General features: G+C 42.7%; 1 protein-coding gene across 8 annotated transcripts in view; it reads left to right on the forward strand.

The window, feature by feature from the left end:
* MTUS1 (microtubule associated scaffold protein 1) overlaps positions 1 to 17,833 on the forward strand; it is a 158,739-nt gene that overhangs the window by 138,606 nt on the left and 2,300 nt on the right. For all 8 annotated transcript variants that reach the window (XM_032162387.2, XM_058442159.1, XM_032162386.2 and 5 more), the window contains 6 exons: positions 7,654 to 7,856; positions 9,052 to 9,157; positions 10,213 to 10,286; positions 10,435 to 10,530; positions 14,048 to 14,164; positions 16,895 to 16,992. In XM_032162387.2, the coding sequence (XP_032018278.1) occupies positions 7,654 to 7,856; positions 9,052 to 9,157; positions 10,213 to 10,286; positions 10,435 to 10,530; positions 14,048 to 14,164; positions 16,895 to 16,992 (694 nt within the window). The remainder of the gene's footprint in view (positions 1 to 7,653; positions 7,857 to 9,051; positions 9,158 to 10,212; positions 10,287 to 10,434; positions 10,531 to 14,047; positions 14,165 to 16,894; positions 16,993 to 17,833) is intronic.

The raw sequence follows: 17,833 nt of genomic DNA on the forward strand, positions 1-17,833 counted from the left end.
CTTCCAGGAATCTTCAAACACATTGGAATCAGTGGACTCTTGCAAGCCTAACAATTTCTCTGCAAAGTTACTCTGGTCAGGCACTGGGGTGAGTGCTTCACCTGTGCTCTTTCATCTTCTAGAGAAGAGACTAATATTATCTCCATTTTAAAAATGAAGAAACGTAGGCTTAGGCCAGGTACGGTGGCTCATGCCTGTAATCCCAACACTTTGGGAGGCCTAAGCAGGCAGATCATTTGGAGTCAGGAGTTCCAGACCAGCCTGGCCAACATAGTGAAACCCTGTCTCTACTAAAGATACAAAAATTAGCCGGGTATGGTGGTGCATGCCTGTAATCCCAGCTACTCAGGAGGCTGAGGCAGGAGAATCGCTTAAACCTGGGAGGCGGAGGTTGCAGTGAGCTGAGATCGCGCCACTACACTCCAGCCTGGGTGATAGAGGATGACTCCGTCTCAAAAAAAAAAAAAAAAAATGTGGGCTTAGAAAGTTTAAGTAATTTGCTCCAGTGATGTAGCAGCTGAGTGGTGTGACTGAGGTTTGAACCCAAGTAATTTTGGCTCTATTCTACTAGGACATTTATGCTCTTGAGCATTAAAATATTTTTGATCGTCTCATAATGAAGCATGCTACTCAGATATAAAAACTAGGAAAGCACTGTATCATTTCAAAAGAATATTAACAGTGTCGGGCCATGGCTGTGTAATGCTTTTCTTTGTAAACTACATTTATCAATCAACAAAGGGAAATGAGTCTCTATGAGATGGAAATAATAAAAGTCTGACCTTCCCCTCTGAGAAATAAGCCATGAGGACTAATTAAGTAATGGCTCCAGTCCTGCTCTGCAGGGCTAAGTAATGAAGGACCTGGGAGGACTCCAGTTCTGTTTTCCAGAGATTATGTTTGACTGTGGCACTGGGCATTTTCCACATATCATCCCGATAATTACTTGAAAAGCAAAACTTAAAGCATTTCACTGATGACGATTTTTTTTTTTCTTGCTCAGATATCCATGATTTAAACCATCAGGGAGGGTCACTGGCCTAGAATTCTTCTTGGGTGATTCATTGCAGAGTGAAAATACTGACTTCTGATCTCAATATGGCCTTATACTTTAGAGATGCTTTTGTACATGAATCTGCCTTCCTTTCCTTCTTCCCCTTCCTCCCCTTCCCTCCCTTCCTCCTTTCTTTCTTTTTCCTTTTTTTTTTTTTTCTCTTTCCTTAAATCCTGAGAACTGTATTTCCTCTTTTAAGCTAGATTGCTGGAGATAGCTTTGATGGTTTACAAACATGTATACAAAAGTTGCCCAGCAGTTCTCCTACAGAGAGTGGTCTGTTGGTGTTCCTAATCATATATATGCTTTTTTAAAAAATCGACTAATGGAATGATTAAAACAACAGAGGCCAGGCACAGTGGCTCACACCTGGAATTCCAGCACTTTGGGAGGCTGAGGTGGGTGGATCATGAGGTCAGAAGTTCGAGACCAGTCTGACCAACATAGTGAAACCCCGTCTCTACTAAAAATACAAAAAATTAGCCAAGTGTGGTGGTGTGTGCCTGTAGTCCCGGCTACTTGGGAGGCTGAGGCAGGAGAATCGCATGAACACGGGAGGCGGAGGTTGCAGTGAGCCGAGATGGTGCCACTGCATTCTAGCCCAGGTGACAGTGCGAGACTCCATCTCAAAAAAAAAAAAAGGGACAAAAAGACTACTTTGACTTTGTGTTTGTCTAATACCTTCTTTCAAACAGTCACATGTCCATGCTTGCTTGTTGCAAATTTGGAACAATTTTTTGTTTGGTTTTGGCTTTGTTGGGTGTCTGATTAATTGAAAGTGAGTGGAATTCTGGAGAATAAGCAAGAAGAGACTAGACTGAGGATAGGAGTGAGAGCACACACAGGTGGCACCATAAATCTCTCCTAAGCTGTAGTCAGTGCACAGGAAAGTCCACGGCCTGAAATCAGGGTTATGCACACGCCCCACCGCCACACACACACATTTGTGTCACAGCTGCCGAGAAGCGCTCTGAGAACCTTTAATACAGCGTTTACACACGCATCCTTTAAAAAATACTTCATGAGTCTTTATGCCAAATAAATGTTTCCTTCGGAGCCCAGGCCAGCTCGTTCAAACTAAAGCCGTTAGTGCGAGTGATTATTGCAGCCCAGCTGTTCCCCAGCAGCACACCAGGCCAGTAAACAGAGCAAAGGTCTGTGCACAGCTGCAGGCTGATGTCACCGTCTGGGGCTGGGCCTGCCCATCTGACCCATTTTCCCCCTTTCTGTTTCCCGTTTCTTCCCATGTGTCCTCCCTTCACCTCACTTATCGTGGCCAACAAACCTTTAGAGCTGCCTTTTTTTTTTTTTGGTAAACAGAGGGAAACAGCCCTGTCCCATGGCTGATGGGAAAGGACTTCTGTGTATCCTATTTGGTTTTAAAGGCTGATGTGCCACAATTACATATTCACACCAACAGTATTTTTATTATAAACAGATGCGTTAAAATCAGCCAGGGTAGCCTGCTGTTAACGCCCGCTTCCAAGCTGTTCTAGCGCAGGGCTTGAAGGCAGTCTCTTGTTTATTACTGAGTCCCTGAGTTCACTTAGATGTTTCTGTCCCGGATATGAGCTTCCAGATGGGTTCAGATCAGGTTCTTGCTTTTTATTTTTTAACTTTGGAAATACCTGAAATTTTAAGAGAAGCAAGTGAAAAGGCTGCATGAAACTAGAATTTCTCTGACTAGAAAGCTACTTGATGCCTTCACCAACGGCTTGCGAAGTATTTTACTGTTGTAGGTTTTCTTAGAAAGTTCTCATATGAGATTCACATGAGGAGCCTTCAGAGTCGGAAAGTTACTTGGCAGAAGCTAATGCTGTGTTTACTCGTTTGACTAACATTGGACTTCTTGAGTCGTCTTTTCTTCTGTGGTTACTAGTGTAATGGAAGGAAAAGTGAATGTGAAGAGAATGTTCTCCAGCAGTCTAGACCATCACTATCTTTCACTAAATTCTTTTAAAGGAAAAAAAACTTTTAATATTCAGTCCCAAAGGCTTGAGTTCCGTGCAATGGCCCCCGTAATCTGGCCTGCGTCTATCTTTTTGGGTTCTATCTTTTCTGCTTTGTGAGTTTCTTAATCACCAAGGCTCGCCGTTCCGTCTCCCACCATTGCTCATGCTGGGATAGGATTTTCACCCTTGATGCCGCAATTTTATTTCTGTCACATGGCTTAATTTGAAAATCTCCTGACCAAATCATAACCACAGTGATGTATTCATTAGGATGGCTGTTACATATATTTGAAAAAATCAAATAGGATCTGGTGAGCATGTGGAGAAATTGGAACCCTTGGGTGTAGTACTGCTGATGGGAATGTAGAATGGTTCAACCACTATGGAAAAGAGTACCATAGTCCTTCAAATAATTAATAATAGAATCGCCATATGGGTCAGCAATTCCTTCTGGGTATATACACCAAAGAATTGAAAGCAGGGACTCAGGCATGTATTTGTCCCCCGGTGTTCATAGCAGCATTATTCACAATAGCCAAAGGTGGAGGCAACCCAAGTGTCTGTGGACGGTAAGTGGATACAGAAATGTCGTCTGTACGTGCAATGGAATATTATCGTTATTATTATTATTTGACACGGAGTCTTGCTCTGTCACCCAGGCGGAGTGCAGTGGCGTCATCTTGGCTCACTGCAACCTCCACCTCTTGGGTTCAAGAGCTTCTCCTGCCTCAGCCTCCTGAGTAGCTGGGACTACAGACGTGCGCCATCATGCCCAGCTAATTTTTGTATTTTTACTAGAGATAGGCTTTCGCCATGTTGGCCAGGCTGGTCTCGAACTCCTGAACTCAAGCAATCTGCCTGCCTTGGCCTCCCAAAATGCTGGGATTACAGGCGTGAGCCACTGTGCCCGGCCAACAATGGAATACTATTGAGCCTTCGAAAGGAAGGAAATTGTGACACATCCCACAGCTTGAATGAGCCTTGAGGACCTACACTAAATGAAATAAACAGTCGCAACAGGACAAGTACTATTTGAGTCCACGTATATGAGGTACTGAATGGTCAGATTCATAGACAAAGTGAAGTGGTCGGTGCCAGGGCCTTGGGGAAGAGGAGGGGATGGGTTGTTACTGTTTAATTGGTGTGGAGTTTCAGGCTGGGGGGAAACTTTCTGGAGAATGGATGATGGCAAAGCTTACACAGCGATGTAAGTGTATTTGATGCCACTGAATCATATACTTAAAAATAATTAAAATGGTTAATTTGATATCTACTTCATCACGGTTTTTTTTGTTTTTGTTGTTGAAATGAAGTGTCTCCCTGTTGCCAGGCTGCAGTGCGGTGTTGCGATATTGGCTCACTGTAACCTCTGCCTCCCGGGTTCAAGCGATTCTCCTGCCTCAGCCTGCTGAGTGGCTGGGACTACAGGCGCGCATCACCACGCCCAGCTAATTGCATTTTTAGTAGAGATGGGGTTTCACCGTGTTGGCCAGGATGGTCTGGATTTTTTGACCTGATGATCTGCCCGCCTCGGCCTCCCAGAGTGCTGGGATTACAGGCGTGAGCCACCGTGCCCGGCCCTCATCACAGTTATTGTTTTTTATTTTTTTTAATTGTTTTAAAAATCTGACCAAACCTTTAGTCCACGCTGACTGGATGTAAACTATCCTGAGTGCCACTCCCTGGGCCCCAAGGTCTGGCCTGGTCCCGCCACTTCTCCTCTGTCTGTGTCTCTTCCAGTAGAGGCCCCCTCATGCGCCTTGCCAGCCCCGGCACAATAGACAGCTTGGTGGGAAAGAAGGGGCACAGGCTTTGGGTGCAGACAGAATCAGAATTCACAGTGCTCACCAAAACCCGTCCTCTCGCACTTGCCAGCTCTGTGCCCTGGGCAGATGTTTTAGCCTCTCTGTGGTGGTTTCCTTATTTATATGTTTAGGAAGGTCCTCTGTGAGGGTTAAGCAAGATAAGGAGCCCCATTCTGTGCCAGGCAACAAGAAATAGTTTTTGTTTTGGGGATTTTTTTTTTAATATTAATTCTTTGCCCTTCAGTAAACATTTGTGGATTCATTTAATTTTTAAGGGTTCTCTTTGGCAGACACTATTCCTGCCATTATTTCAATGTGGCCTCCTTTTCCTCTGAAAGAATACTGATTGGGGCAAGTGACTTAGGTATTTCTACCACCACATGGCAGGTTCCTGAGATAACAAGTTGACAGCATTGTAGGAAGTTTTCCTAAGAACCTGCCATTTTCACGTTCCTTACGTCAAATAATTATTGATGTAAATTGTCCTTTTTCTCTGCCCTAAAATAATCTTCTTTCAACTCCTGATATGTTATTCCTTTCCAAAGAGAGGTAAGGGTTAATTTAACAGATTTGCCAACAATGCTGTTGTATTAATCCATGGGTACTCTAGGGGTGTGGACAGCATGTGTACCCCCGACAGTTTCAGCAGTACCCTGTCTGTCTGTATTTACACATCGGTGACAGAAGACTGGGAATGTCCAAAGTCAGGCTTCCTAAGGAATTCACGATTTTCTAGGATTTATTGTAGTGTGTGTACATATATCTTTGGGTGTGTTCTGCCATGTATTATATTGTTAGTCATTCTGTTTTTGGTATGGTAGTTGTAGGGAAGAGGTAAGATGCTCTAATTTTCAATTATGTTTATCAGATTACTTTGCCCTTTTAAAATATATTAACTGGGAGGCCAAGGCAAGCGGATCACGAGGTCAGGAGTTTGAGACCAGCCTGACCAACATGGTAAAACCATGTGGCTACTAAAATACAAAAATTAGCTGGGCGTGGTGGCACGCGCCTGTAATCCCAGCTACTCAGGAGGCTGAGGCAGGAGAATCGTTTGAACCCGGGAGTTGGAGGTTGCAGTGAGCCAAGATCATGTCATTGCACTCCAGCCTGGGCGATAGAGCAAGACTCCGTGTGTGTGTGTGTGTGTGTGTGTGTGTGTGTGCGTGCACGTGCGTGCATCTCTTTCTCTCTCTATATATAGTATATGTTATACATATATACATATATGTGTGCCTATATAGGTATACATATATACATATATGTGTGCCTATATAGGTATACATATATACATATGTGTGTGCCTATATAGGTATACATATATACATATGTGTGTGCCTATATAGGTATACATATATGTGTGCCTATATAGGTATACATATATGTGTACCTATATAGGCACACATATATTTGTGCCTATATAGGCATACATATATGTGTACCTATATACGTATACATATGTACGTATACATATGTACATATATGTATGCATGTACGTATACGTACACATGTATACATATGTATATGTACACACGTACATATATGTATATATGTACATATATACACATATGTACATATATGGTACATATATGTATATATGTACATATATACACATATGTACATATATGTGTGTACACATATATAAATTTTTTTAACCTTTCATTTTATATTGCTTTTTTTTTTTTTTTTGAAATGGGGTCTTGCTCTCTTGTCCGACAGTTGTGCAGTCATGGTTCACTGCAGCCTCAACCTGCTGAGCTCAATTGATCTTCCCACCTCAGCCTCCTCAGTAGCAGGGACTACAGGCTCACACCATCATGCCTGGATAATTTTTTTTTTTTTTTTTTAATTTTAAGAGATGGGGTTTCCCTTTGTTTTCCAGGCTGGTCATGAACTCCTGGGCACAACTGATTCTCTTGCATCAGCTTCTTAAAATACTTGAATTATAGGCATAAACCACCATGACTGGCCTATGTGGGTGCTTCTAAGATGTGTTTTTTTTTCCCTAAGATATTTGTGCTCTGGTGATTTGTGTTTAATAGAGGCTAATATTTCATTTTTATTAGTTTTGAAATAACAAATTCTAATCAGCTCAAATTAAGCACAAGCTTCAGGTCCACTTGTTTCTTATCCCTGGTCTTTCCTGCTCTTGTCTGAGCTTCTGCCACACTGGCTGGCTGGGAGAGGGAGGAGCCTCTTGTCTTAAGAAATGTCTTGGCCTGGCCAAGGCTCTTTTCTTGACCAGTTCACTGACTGGTCACCACATGAGAGGGGATCTTCCCTTGGAAACCTGGGTCTTCTGAAGTACTTCTCTTACTGCTTGGGAGTCAGGTTTTTGAGTGTGTGTGTGCGTGTGTGGTTTGTTTTTTTTTTTTTTTTTTGGAGATGGAGTCTCAGTCTGTCACCCTGGCTATAGTGCAGTGGCATGATCTTGGCTAACTACAACCTTCGCCTCCTGGGTTCAAGCAATTCTCCTGCCTCACCCTCCTGAGTAGCTGGGATTACAGGTACCTGCCACCATGCCCGGCTAATTTTTGTATTTTTAAGAGAGACAGAGTTTCACCATGTTGACCAGGCCGGTCTTGAACTCCTGACCTCAGGTGATTCCCCCACCTCAGCCTCCCAAAGTGCTGGGATTACAGGTGTGAGCCACCGTGCCCTGCCCTCATGTTCCTTTTTACAGTTCAGTTCCATACTGTTATATTTGAAGACATGGTCACCAGAGACCCGAGACATCGTGGGTTTATGCTTCAGGTGTCATTACAGCTGTGTGTGACTAATGAATATAGGACATTTCACAAACAAAATGATCTCTTCCCTCTTCTTTCTCGTCTGTTTTCAGTCACTGCTTCAACCACCTGTGAGAAGTTAGAAAAAGCCAGGAATGAGTTACAAACAGCGTATGAAGCATTTGTCCAGCAGCACCAGGCTGAAAAAACAGAACGAGAGAATCGACTTAAAGAATTTTACACCAGGGAGTATGAAAAGCTTCGGGACACTTACATTGAAGAAGCAGAGAAGTACAAAATGCAATTGCAAGAGCAGGTCTGTGCTTTTGCAGCCAGAGTTTGTCTGAGGCCTCTGCAGCTTGCTTGGACCCTGATTGCTATTCACATCCTTGATGAGCTTCTCTTTTTTAGTCTAATAGGTATAGAAAGTATGTTGTTGTTGTTGTTCATTTAAGACAGAGTCCCACTCTGTCTCCCAGGCTGGAGGCTGGAATACAGTGGCTTGATCTTGGCTCACTGCAGCCTCTGCCTCCCGGGTTCAAGTGATTCTCCTGCCTCAGCCTCCTGAGTAGCTGGGACTATAGGCACCCATCACCATGCTCAGCTAATTTTTGTATTTTTAGTAGAGACAGGGTTTCACCATGTTGGCCAGGCTGGTCTCGAACTCCCAACTTCAGGTGATCCTCCTGCCTCGGAAACAATTATCTTTTTAATTGAATAGTTTTCTTATGACCAAAGGAATGTATGTTAAGTGAAAGAAGGGAAGACAAGAGGGAGAAAAAGATAAAATTGAAAAAAAACAACGCTTTCTTTCTACCCAGAAATAATCCCTTGTAAACATCCTGGTGGTGTGCTGCCAAACTATTGTTTTGCATTTCTTTTTTTTTTTTTTTTTTTAGTGGCATTTGTTTAAATACCCCATTTTTTTTTCACTGAATAAAATATCAAACCTTTTTAATTTCGTAGCTGCCTTTTTAACTCAGTTTTTCATTTAGTATCTACAGAGCACTTACTCCAGGCCGGGCATGTGCTAGGGCCTGAGTGGTCAAGTGACAGGTGCAGAGCATGTGGCCCTGTCACTGTGAAACATATGCTCGTTCCTGGTCTTTCCTTGTGACTGATGCAGCCATTTCCATCCGTCACCCTGGAGAACCTCTATGTCTGTGTTCCTGAGGTTAGGGAAGGAGACAGAGGAGAGTTGAGCAGTGAATCCCAGCTGGGTTGCTCTTTATGCATTCTTTGTGTGTGTGCATGTGGGGACAGAGTTTGGGACATTGGCCAGGCTGGACTTGAACTGCTGGGCTCAAGTGATCCTCCACCTCTGCCTCCCAGAGTGCTGAGGTTCCAAGTGTGAACCACTGCCCTGGCCTTTGTATGTATTGGGGAATCTTTAAACTAGAGCCCAAGCTTACCTGTGAAGCTGTGAAGTCTTCTAATGTGGTTACTTTGCTTATTCAACTTAGGACATTTGGTTTTACTGTTAAACCACGGTTTTGTTTTGTTTCTTATAGTTTGACAACTTAAATGCTGCCCATGAAACCTCTAAGTTGGAAATTGAAGCTAGCCACTCGGAGAAAGTTGAATTGCTAAAGAAGGCCTATGAAGCCTCCCTTTCAGGCAAGGATGCTTTTTTTCCCTCTTTAAACAGAATAAAAACTGAAGGAACTGCGTGATATGTTTTAAGATGGAAATGATTCATAACTTTCTGCTTCAGCAAATGCCCTGTGGCGTTCAGGCTGGGGTGTTCTTGGTTCCTTTTTGCATTGTTTATTGTTAACAGATGCCTTTTCCCACTAAGGATGCAAATAATAATTACAAATGCCAGCCTTGTGTTAAATAGGATGGGCTTTGGAAGATAATAAAGGCCATTTTGGGGGTGGTGGTTGCCAGCTTAGATTCCTGGGAAGTGGAAAGTACAAGTTTCTCTCTTGTAATCCACAGTAAAGGATCCACCCCAAGTGCTCCTGCACAGCAGCAGTGCTGTGAAATGTCGATGCCACTTATTGAATAGAAAAAGAGTCTTTTCTAGTTTTCATCTGTCATCAGTGAAAGGGTGTAAGCCATTGCTTTCACAGCAGAATCGGCAGTGTCGCTCACAGTCTTTCTACTAAACTGGTTGCATCTTACAGAGCAGCCTGGGCGTGTGCTAAGAACTGGCTGTGTGACCTTTAGCAAGGACTTTCTCACCAGAAAAATAGAGTTGCCCAAAGTCAGGCAGAGATGATAACATGTAAAAGTGACTGGCTCCAGGCAGACTTTTAGTAAACATTGTTTTTCTTCCTTCCTGCTAGAAATGAGTGTAATTTTAGACTTATGTTTATGTCATGAAGAGCAAATTGAAAAGAGCACCGGGTTTCCAGACCAGGAGTCTGGAGTGGCATTTATGAGAGCCTGCCCTGAAATGGCACTCAGTGTTTTCCTAAGGTCGCATGGCCTCTGTGGACCTTGGTGGGCCTCAGGGCTCTCAGTCATGAAATGGGAATGTCTACCCTAACCACCTCTCAAGGCTATTTTGAGAACAGATGGCGAACTTACATAAAAGCATACTGTAGATGTAAAGTAACGTCATATGGCTTCATCATCAACCCCTACATCTATATGCTTTAACTGCTGGAGAGTACATTGATCTCAGAGAATGTTATTGCCTCAAAAATATCCTTTTATTTTCCCAGAAATTAAGAAAGGCCATGAAATAGAAAAGAAATCGCTTGAAGATTTACTTTCTGAGAAGCAGGAATCGCTAGAGGTGGGTGAATGTCAATATCCCAGTATCCCCCACAAAAAAAAAATACCATTTTTGATTTTGTTTGGTTTTAATGTTTCTGTGTACGTATGCTGAGTTTCTGGGGTCTTCTTGTTAACTTACATTCCACATTTCATTGTTTGTGTTTTAGAAGCAAATCAATGATCTGAAGAGTGAAAATGATGCTTTAAATGAAAAATTGAAATCAGAAGAACAAAAAGGAAGAGCAAGAGAGAAAGCAAATTTGGTAAGTTGTGTGTGCTCCTTTATCAGGATGGAATTTTTCTTCTTAATTGCCTTTTAGAGTCGTTTAAGTACTCAGCAGCCAGAGAAATAACACAGGGTGGTAATCCTTCTCATGTCTGGCAATGTGCTTTCTAAGGTGTATAAAACAGCTGCTTTGCTTACTGGTGTCGTTTTACCATCCTAAAATCTGACATACGGATGAAGTCCAGGATGTTTCTGGTGGTCTAAGCTAATACCTACAGAAAAAGAAGGAAGCTACCAATTAGGATTAGAGTTTTATGTGAAGACTTTATTTAAAAAAAAAAAATCACTAAGTTTACAAACTACAAAGTTCAGTCTTTTTTTTTTTGAGATGGAATCTCACTCTGTCAGTCAGGCTGGAGTGTAATGGCGTGATCTCGGCTCACTGCAACCTCCACCTCCTGGGTTCAAGCGAGTCTCCTGCCTCACCCTCTCCAGCAGCTGGGATTACAGGCACGCATCACCATGCCCAGCTAATTTTTGTATTTTTAGTAGAGATGGGGTTTCACCACGTTGGCTAGGAAAAGTTCACTCTTTTAAAATGTAAAATTCAGTCGCTTTTAGTATATTCATAAAGTTGTCCATTGGTCACCAGTACCACTTTCTAGAACATTTTTATCACCCCCAAAAGGAACCCTGGGCCCATTAGCAGTCACTCCCCTTTTCCCCCAAATTTCCCAGCACCAGGCTATCCCCAGTCTACTTTCTATCTCTATGGATTTACTTATTCTGAGGAATGAATACAAAAGGTTGATTGTACAACATGTGGTCCTTTAAGACAGGTGTCTTTCACTTAGTATAAAGTTTCCAAGGTTCATCCATGGTTTAGCCTATATCAGTATTTCTTTTTATGGATGAATAATATTTCATCATATGGATAAATGTCACTTCTGGAAAGTACAAATCTCTTGGAAGCTGAAATTTCTCGTGGCACATTTGTCCTTTCTCTCCTGCCTTCCCCCAACCTTTTTTTGTCTTTTTGAAAAAAATTTGTTTCCTTGCTGTTTCTGCCTTTAGTACACCGTTTTCATTCCATGTTTATCCTCTGGGACTGCAGAAGCAAAGCTTTTCTCCACTGCAAATCTCTGGCCAGCTCTAGAAAGAGCATGTGTAGATCTCTCAGTGAGACCTTCTGCAGATAATCTCATTGGGAGATCCTCTAGCTATTTGATAATAGTAGATGAGCTTATATTCAAAGAAACTTCAAAGCTATTTATTCTAGAAGATTCTTAGGAAGAGTCAGTGATTTCAAAAGAAATCTAGACTTACATGCAGGGATATGCAGGGTGTAAACCTTATTGATGGCTCAGGAAACAGGTTTGAAAGAGCTTCCGGTACACAAAGAGGATTCCTCTACTGCAGCCGCTTTTGAAAAGCTAAGGCAGAGTCAGATTGAGGAACACAGAAACATCCAACTGCTTCTGCCACGTAAGCATGCTGAGGCTGCGGAAACAGAGTGCGTCTGACTGTAGTCCGGGAGAAAGAGATGGGCTGGCAGAGGAGGAGGAGAAAATGCAGAGGGTACAAGTCTTGTAAATGCTCTGATTTTAAAACTGACGGTAAGTTATGCCATTTCCCTCTAACAAAAATGAGGTAGGATTTGCTATTTTCAAGGTAAAAAAAAAAATCCTGCATACAAGGATAACACTGGGCCGGGCGCGGTGGCTCACGCCTGTAATCCCAGCACTTTGGGAGGCCGAGACGGGCGGATCACGAGGTCAGGAGATCGAGACCATCCTGGCTAACACGGTGAAACCCCGTCTCTACTAAAAATACAAAAAATTAGCCGGGCGCGGTGGCAGGCGCCTGTAGTCCCAGTTACTCGGGAGGCTGAGGCAGGAGAATGGCGTGAACCCGGGAGTCGGAGCTTGCAGTGAGCCGAGGTCGCGCCACTGCACTCCAGCCTGAGCGACAGAGCAAGACTCCGTCTCAAAAAAAAAAGGATAACACTGTATAAAATGCATGAAATTTAAAAATTGATACTTAGTATGTGTACGTATTTATGGGTTACATGTGATGTGTTGAGACAATCATAGACTGTGTAATGCCCAAGTCAGGGTATTTAGGGTATCCGTCATCTTTATCATTTCTTTGTGTGTGGAACATTCATTTCTTCTCTTGTAGCTATTTTGAAGTACACAATATATTACTGTAAACTGTAGTCACCCTACTGTTATTGAACACTAGAACTTATTCCTTCTATCTAACTGTATGTTTGTATGCATTAACCAACCTCTCCTCATCCCCACCCCCCCACCTCCCACCATATACACGCATACCTCTCCCAGCCTCAGGGAACTGTCTAAAGAACCTAGAGTTAAAGATATATTAGTCCCTGTCCTTACCCTTTCCATCTCTGGAAGCTTTTCTGATCTTTCCTGAGTAGGTCACTTAAACCCGTGGAACACATTTGCTCTTTCTTTGTGAAGTAAGGGGTTTGGATTAAGTAATCCCTGAAAGCCCCTTCCCGGATTCTCCTTAAGGATTGGTCCAGAGCAGAAACCGCTGCCCTGGAAGATAAGCTTGATGAGCCACACCACCGACTCTTACCTAAGACGTTCCTTCATTAAACATATCTGATCAGTGGACCTTACGCTGTTCTTCTGTAGCATAAATTTTGGATGGTTTAGTTCAATTTCCATGAATAAAGCAAGGAGTGGGTGCACGGTGTTGGGAAATCCACACTGATGGTATGCTCTCAGAGGACACCTCCCCTGATGTAGGATTTATTTTGGAGAGTTTTGTGTTTTTGAGACAGGATCTTGTTCTGCCACCAGGCTGGAATGCAGTGGTGCATTCACAGTTCACTGCAGCCTTGACCTCCCGGCTCAGTTGATCCTCCCGCCTCGGCCTCCTGAGTAGCTGGGACTGTAGGCATATGCCACTATGCCTGGCAAACTTGTAGTATTTGGAGAGAAATTTTAATAGGCTATGTACTCCATGCCGTGTAGGTACTGGGGTGTCACAATATAAAATGATAGTATTATGTCTGCCCTAGAAGTATGGCCCGGTCAACGTAGCCCCATCATAACAAAAATCCAGAGACTCAGGACATTGTTATCTCTGTTGTTTTCCAGAATAATGCACTGCTTTTTCTTTCCTGATCAGTTTGTTTGGTAGGACAGAACTGTTGTTCCCTGTTCTCCCAGCAAATGGCAATAACTGACTTACAGATTGCCTCATCTCCAGCCAAGATTCTGTTTTGTATGTAAGCAAGGTTTTTCTCTTGATACAATAACATGTTTGATGCAACTCACATTTTTGCATATTAACTTACCGATAAATGAGTGAAATGTTTGCTTTCAATATTAGGACCAGTCTTTGACATTAAGGTGCTCTTGTTTTTCACCTCTTTCTTTGAAATGGCTCTAAGGTGATGAATATGTGTCGCTTGCTACTTGTCTAATGTCTAAATCTAATAAAAGATGCTTTATGTTAAGAATTTGAACTATGTGAGTGTGTGGAATAAGAGGAGTATCTTGCTGTGTCCTTTCCAGAAAAATCCTCAGATCATGTATCTGGAACAGGAGTTAGAAAGCCTGAAAGCTGTGTTAGAGATCAAGAATGAGAAACTGCATCAACAGGACATCAAGTTAATGAAAATGGAGAAACTGGTATGTTTTCTTCAGAATGAATATCTTACAAATAGGGTAATATCTGTGAAATTGAGCCCCACATTCTAGAACTGTGGAGTTGGGTTAACTTGCTCCTAAAGATATTTAGAAACTGTACAAAAGATAAAGTTTACACTTTCTTTGCCAAGTTTGTTCAATATTTATCCATTGCTGCCTCCTAGAATGTTTTCTTTTTCAAGGAACATGTAAAACAGCACCCAGTCCTTGGAAAAACTACAACAAACAAATGAGGCTTATATTTCACTGGTGTTTTGAATCTTCACCTGCATAAGGAAAATGTTTAAATATCTATGTAAAATCAGTACTTCAATATACCACCCACCCTGGACAGGTTTCTTAGGTCCAAAACAGTTGGATATGTTTAACAGAAATGAACAGCAATACAATCTATCAAAATTCTTCATCTTGCTTCTTGTGAATTAGCATGTGATAAAAGAATTGTGGGCTGGGTGCAGTGGCTCATTCCTGTAATGCCAGCAGTTTAGGGAGGTTGAGGCGGGTGGGTCAGTTTAGGTCAGGAGTTCGAGACCAGCCTGGCCGACATGGTGAAACCGTCTCTACTTGAAATATAAAAATTAGCTGGGTGTGGTGGTGGGTGCCTGTAATCCCAACTACTGGGGAGGTGGAGGTTCCATTGAGGTGAGATGGCGCCACTGCATTCTAGCCTGGGCGACATAGCAAGACTCCGTCTCAAAAAAAAAAATGTGCTATAATAAGATTCATCCATTTGGACAAGTAGCAGGTGTTACCAAAAATATGAATAACATTCAGTTTGCAGTGTCTAGAACAGAGAGCGATGTTAGTGTGAGTGGCATGTTCGGTGTTCAGCGTCAGTCTTGGCCCGGCCCTGAAATACAGCTGCTGCCAGCCAGGACTGTAAACAAGTTGGCAGAGCTTGGCAAGGTAGCTTAAGTGATCCCCGCCCTCGCGGTGCCTTGCCGTTGACGGTCCAGCTGCCGCATGCTACTGGCCTCTTCTCCCCACAGCGATGAGTGACTCAGGCTTCTACAAGTGCCTCATTCAATCCCAACCCAGCCCTGGACAGTAGGGGACACGGGGGACCTCTCTGCTGTTTGGTTTGTGTTGGTTTGGGGTTCGGTTTTCTTCTGGGGACTATGACTTCTGTTGAGGGAGATAACAGCCAAACCCCTATGTGGATATACCAGCATTTTGAATTATCAGGAAATTTTTGTAAAGGAAGCAAAGGAACTCATGGTTGTTAATGGGCCCAACCTAGCATACATACCAGTTCCTGCCAAAGGTCGTCCTGTTCGACTGAGTCTGGTATCTCCTAATCTGGTAGTCAGGTATGACTCAGATGATCCTGTTAGTAGGACTGCTCCATATGCCATTCATGCATCAAAACTTTCAAAAAATCATGTGCAATAAATCAGACTTTGCTGTGAACTTACCAACACATTTAATTTTTGTTGATGTACTATTTGTTTCTTGCTATGCCCCAGAGGTATCCTGATAATATCCGTCAGCCTTGCATTGTGTATGTGGAAGAATAAGTTGATCCAATGAGAGGGAAACCCACTGTTCCCTTCATATTTGTAAATTACAGGCCTCTGATGAAATTAAGAGACTTAGAAGCACAGGAAGTTTTCTAAGAAAGACAGCTTTCCTATGAAACCTGCCTGCCCATCATCAGCTCTGTGACATTATCAGGACTAGTTTACCTAGGACGAAATAATATTTAAAGGACAATACCTCCCAATCTCGAATTCCAGGTTTTTTTGCACATTGTTTTATCTGGGAATCCTTGATAATTACTGAACGGAGACTCCTTTTCTGGCAAGTGATTTAACCCAAACGGCTTGTCCTGAGCTGCTTCTGGATAACAGGATGTCTTAAGAACAATCGAGCTCCAAACTAAGCAACGTACTCAAAGCGCGTTAGTCCTGCTGCAAGGACAAGGACTTACACTTGATTCTGACAGAGCTATAATATCGCCTCTTCATAAAGCCTTACCTTTAGAAAGTGAGTGGGGGATGGAATCAGGTCTTCATCATGTTAAGTCATTAAAAGTCCTCAGGCATCTTACCCTTTCATCTCTCCGCTGATCAGTTTTGTTTGCCTTGAAAGTTCAGCCTGCACAGGCCAGCAAGAGAACAGACCTATCTTCAGCTGACCTGAGGAGACTGGTGGCCTGTTACTTCTTTGATGGGATGCTAAGAGCTCTGTCAATTGCAGCTTTGTGTGGCCACTCAGAGGCAAATGCTGAAAAATTACCATGAAATTGAGTTCAAGTCCATAGTAAACATTGCCAGGGACTGTGAATTGTTGGCCTATGAGTTTTCATCAGATTTGGGAATCTTTTTTTTTTTTTTCTCCAGCAAAATTCACCATAAGAAGATACATAAGCTTTGATAAGTGTGGGCAGTGTGTTTGCAGGGTTTATTTCACATTGAAACAGAAAGAGTCACCAATTCTTAGAGAATTCCAAAACAATGTGACCTGGAACAAATCTCTTACCCACTTGTGTCAATATTTAAGTGGCCTGGCATACATGTTTTAAAAATACCCAGCTGTTCTGTTTTGCTGTTTTAAAATCTTTTTCAGCATGTTAGTGTATAACTATTTTAATATGGTATTGCATTTTCCTTAATTAAATCTCCAAAGTGTGCTTGTGTCGTGAGGTGCCTTAAGAAATGAAGGGTTTTTTTTAAATATTGTATAAATGTTGGAATTCTTGTTTATGCCAAGGTGGACAACAACACAGCATTGGTTGACAAATTGAAGCGATTCCAGCAGGAGAATGAAGAATTAAAAGCTCGGATGGACAAGCACATGGCAATTTCAAGGTAAAAATAAAACAGTGCTGTTTCTCCCGAGCTCCCCGCTCCCTTGCACATCCAGTGTAGTTTCTGGACACACGCTACCCCTGCACCTCCTGGAAATATGATGGAAGCAGATGGTTAAAAGGGCATTGATTTCTCTCTGGAAAATACGAATGTAGTAGTTCATGCTTTTACCAAAGCGGCCTGAACTGTACACTGAGACCCAGGCCAGCAAGCCTGCTCCCACGGCCTCTGGCTGCCTCTGGCTGCCTGTGAGAATGCTTTCAGACAAAGAGCAACACAAAACCAAATAGAAAACAGCCCCCAACATAAGACAGTCATAAAACATGTCGAGTATTTGCAAAAGTGGCGCTCAGCCTACTATGAAATTGCCCAAAAAGTAGTTGTTATTATTATTTTTTGAGATGAGGTCTCACTCTGTTGCCCAGGCTGGAGTACAGTGGTACGATCTTAGCTTACTGCAGCCTCCACCTCCTGGGCTCAAGCAATCCTCCCACCTCAGCCTCCTGAGCAGCTGGGACTACAGGCACATGTCACCATGCTTGGCTAATTTTTGTATTTTTAATAGAGATGGAGTTTTGCCATGTTGCCCAAGTTGGTCTCAAACTCCTGGCCTCAAGTTATCCACCCACCTTGGCCTCCCAAGGTGCCAGGATTTACAGGCGTGAGCCACCACGCCTGGCCTGTATTTGGGTTTGTTAGCCAGCCAAACACCTGTGACCTTCTGCAGGATTCTCTCTTATCCCAAAGGAATAATTTTGGACTTTTTAAAGTTTCAGATGCTAAGAAAAAATTTTCAAGTTTTTTTTTACATAGATCTACATGGTTTCTGGCTTTTTTCTTC

This window comes from Hylobates moloch, unplaced genomic scaffold (genome assembly GCF_009828535.3).
Source record: "Hylobates moloch isolate HMO894 unplaced genomic scaffold, HMol_V3 SCAFFOLD_8, whole genome shotgun sequence".
In the NCBI taxonomy this organism is placed as follows: Eukaryota; Metazoa; Chordata; class Mammalia; order Primates; family Hylobatidae; genus Hylobates; species Hylobates moloch.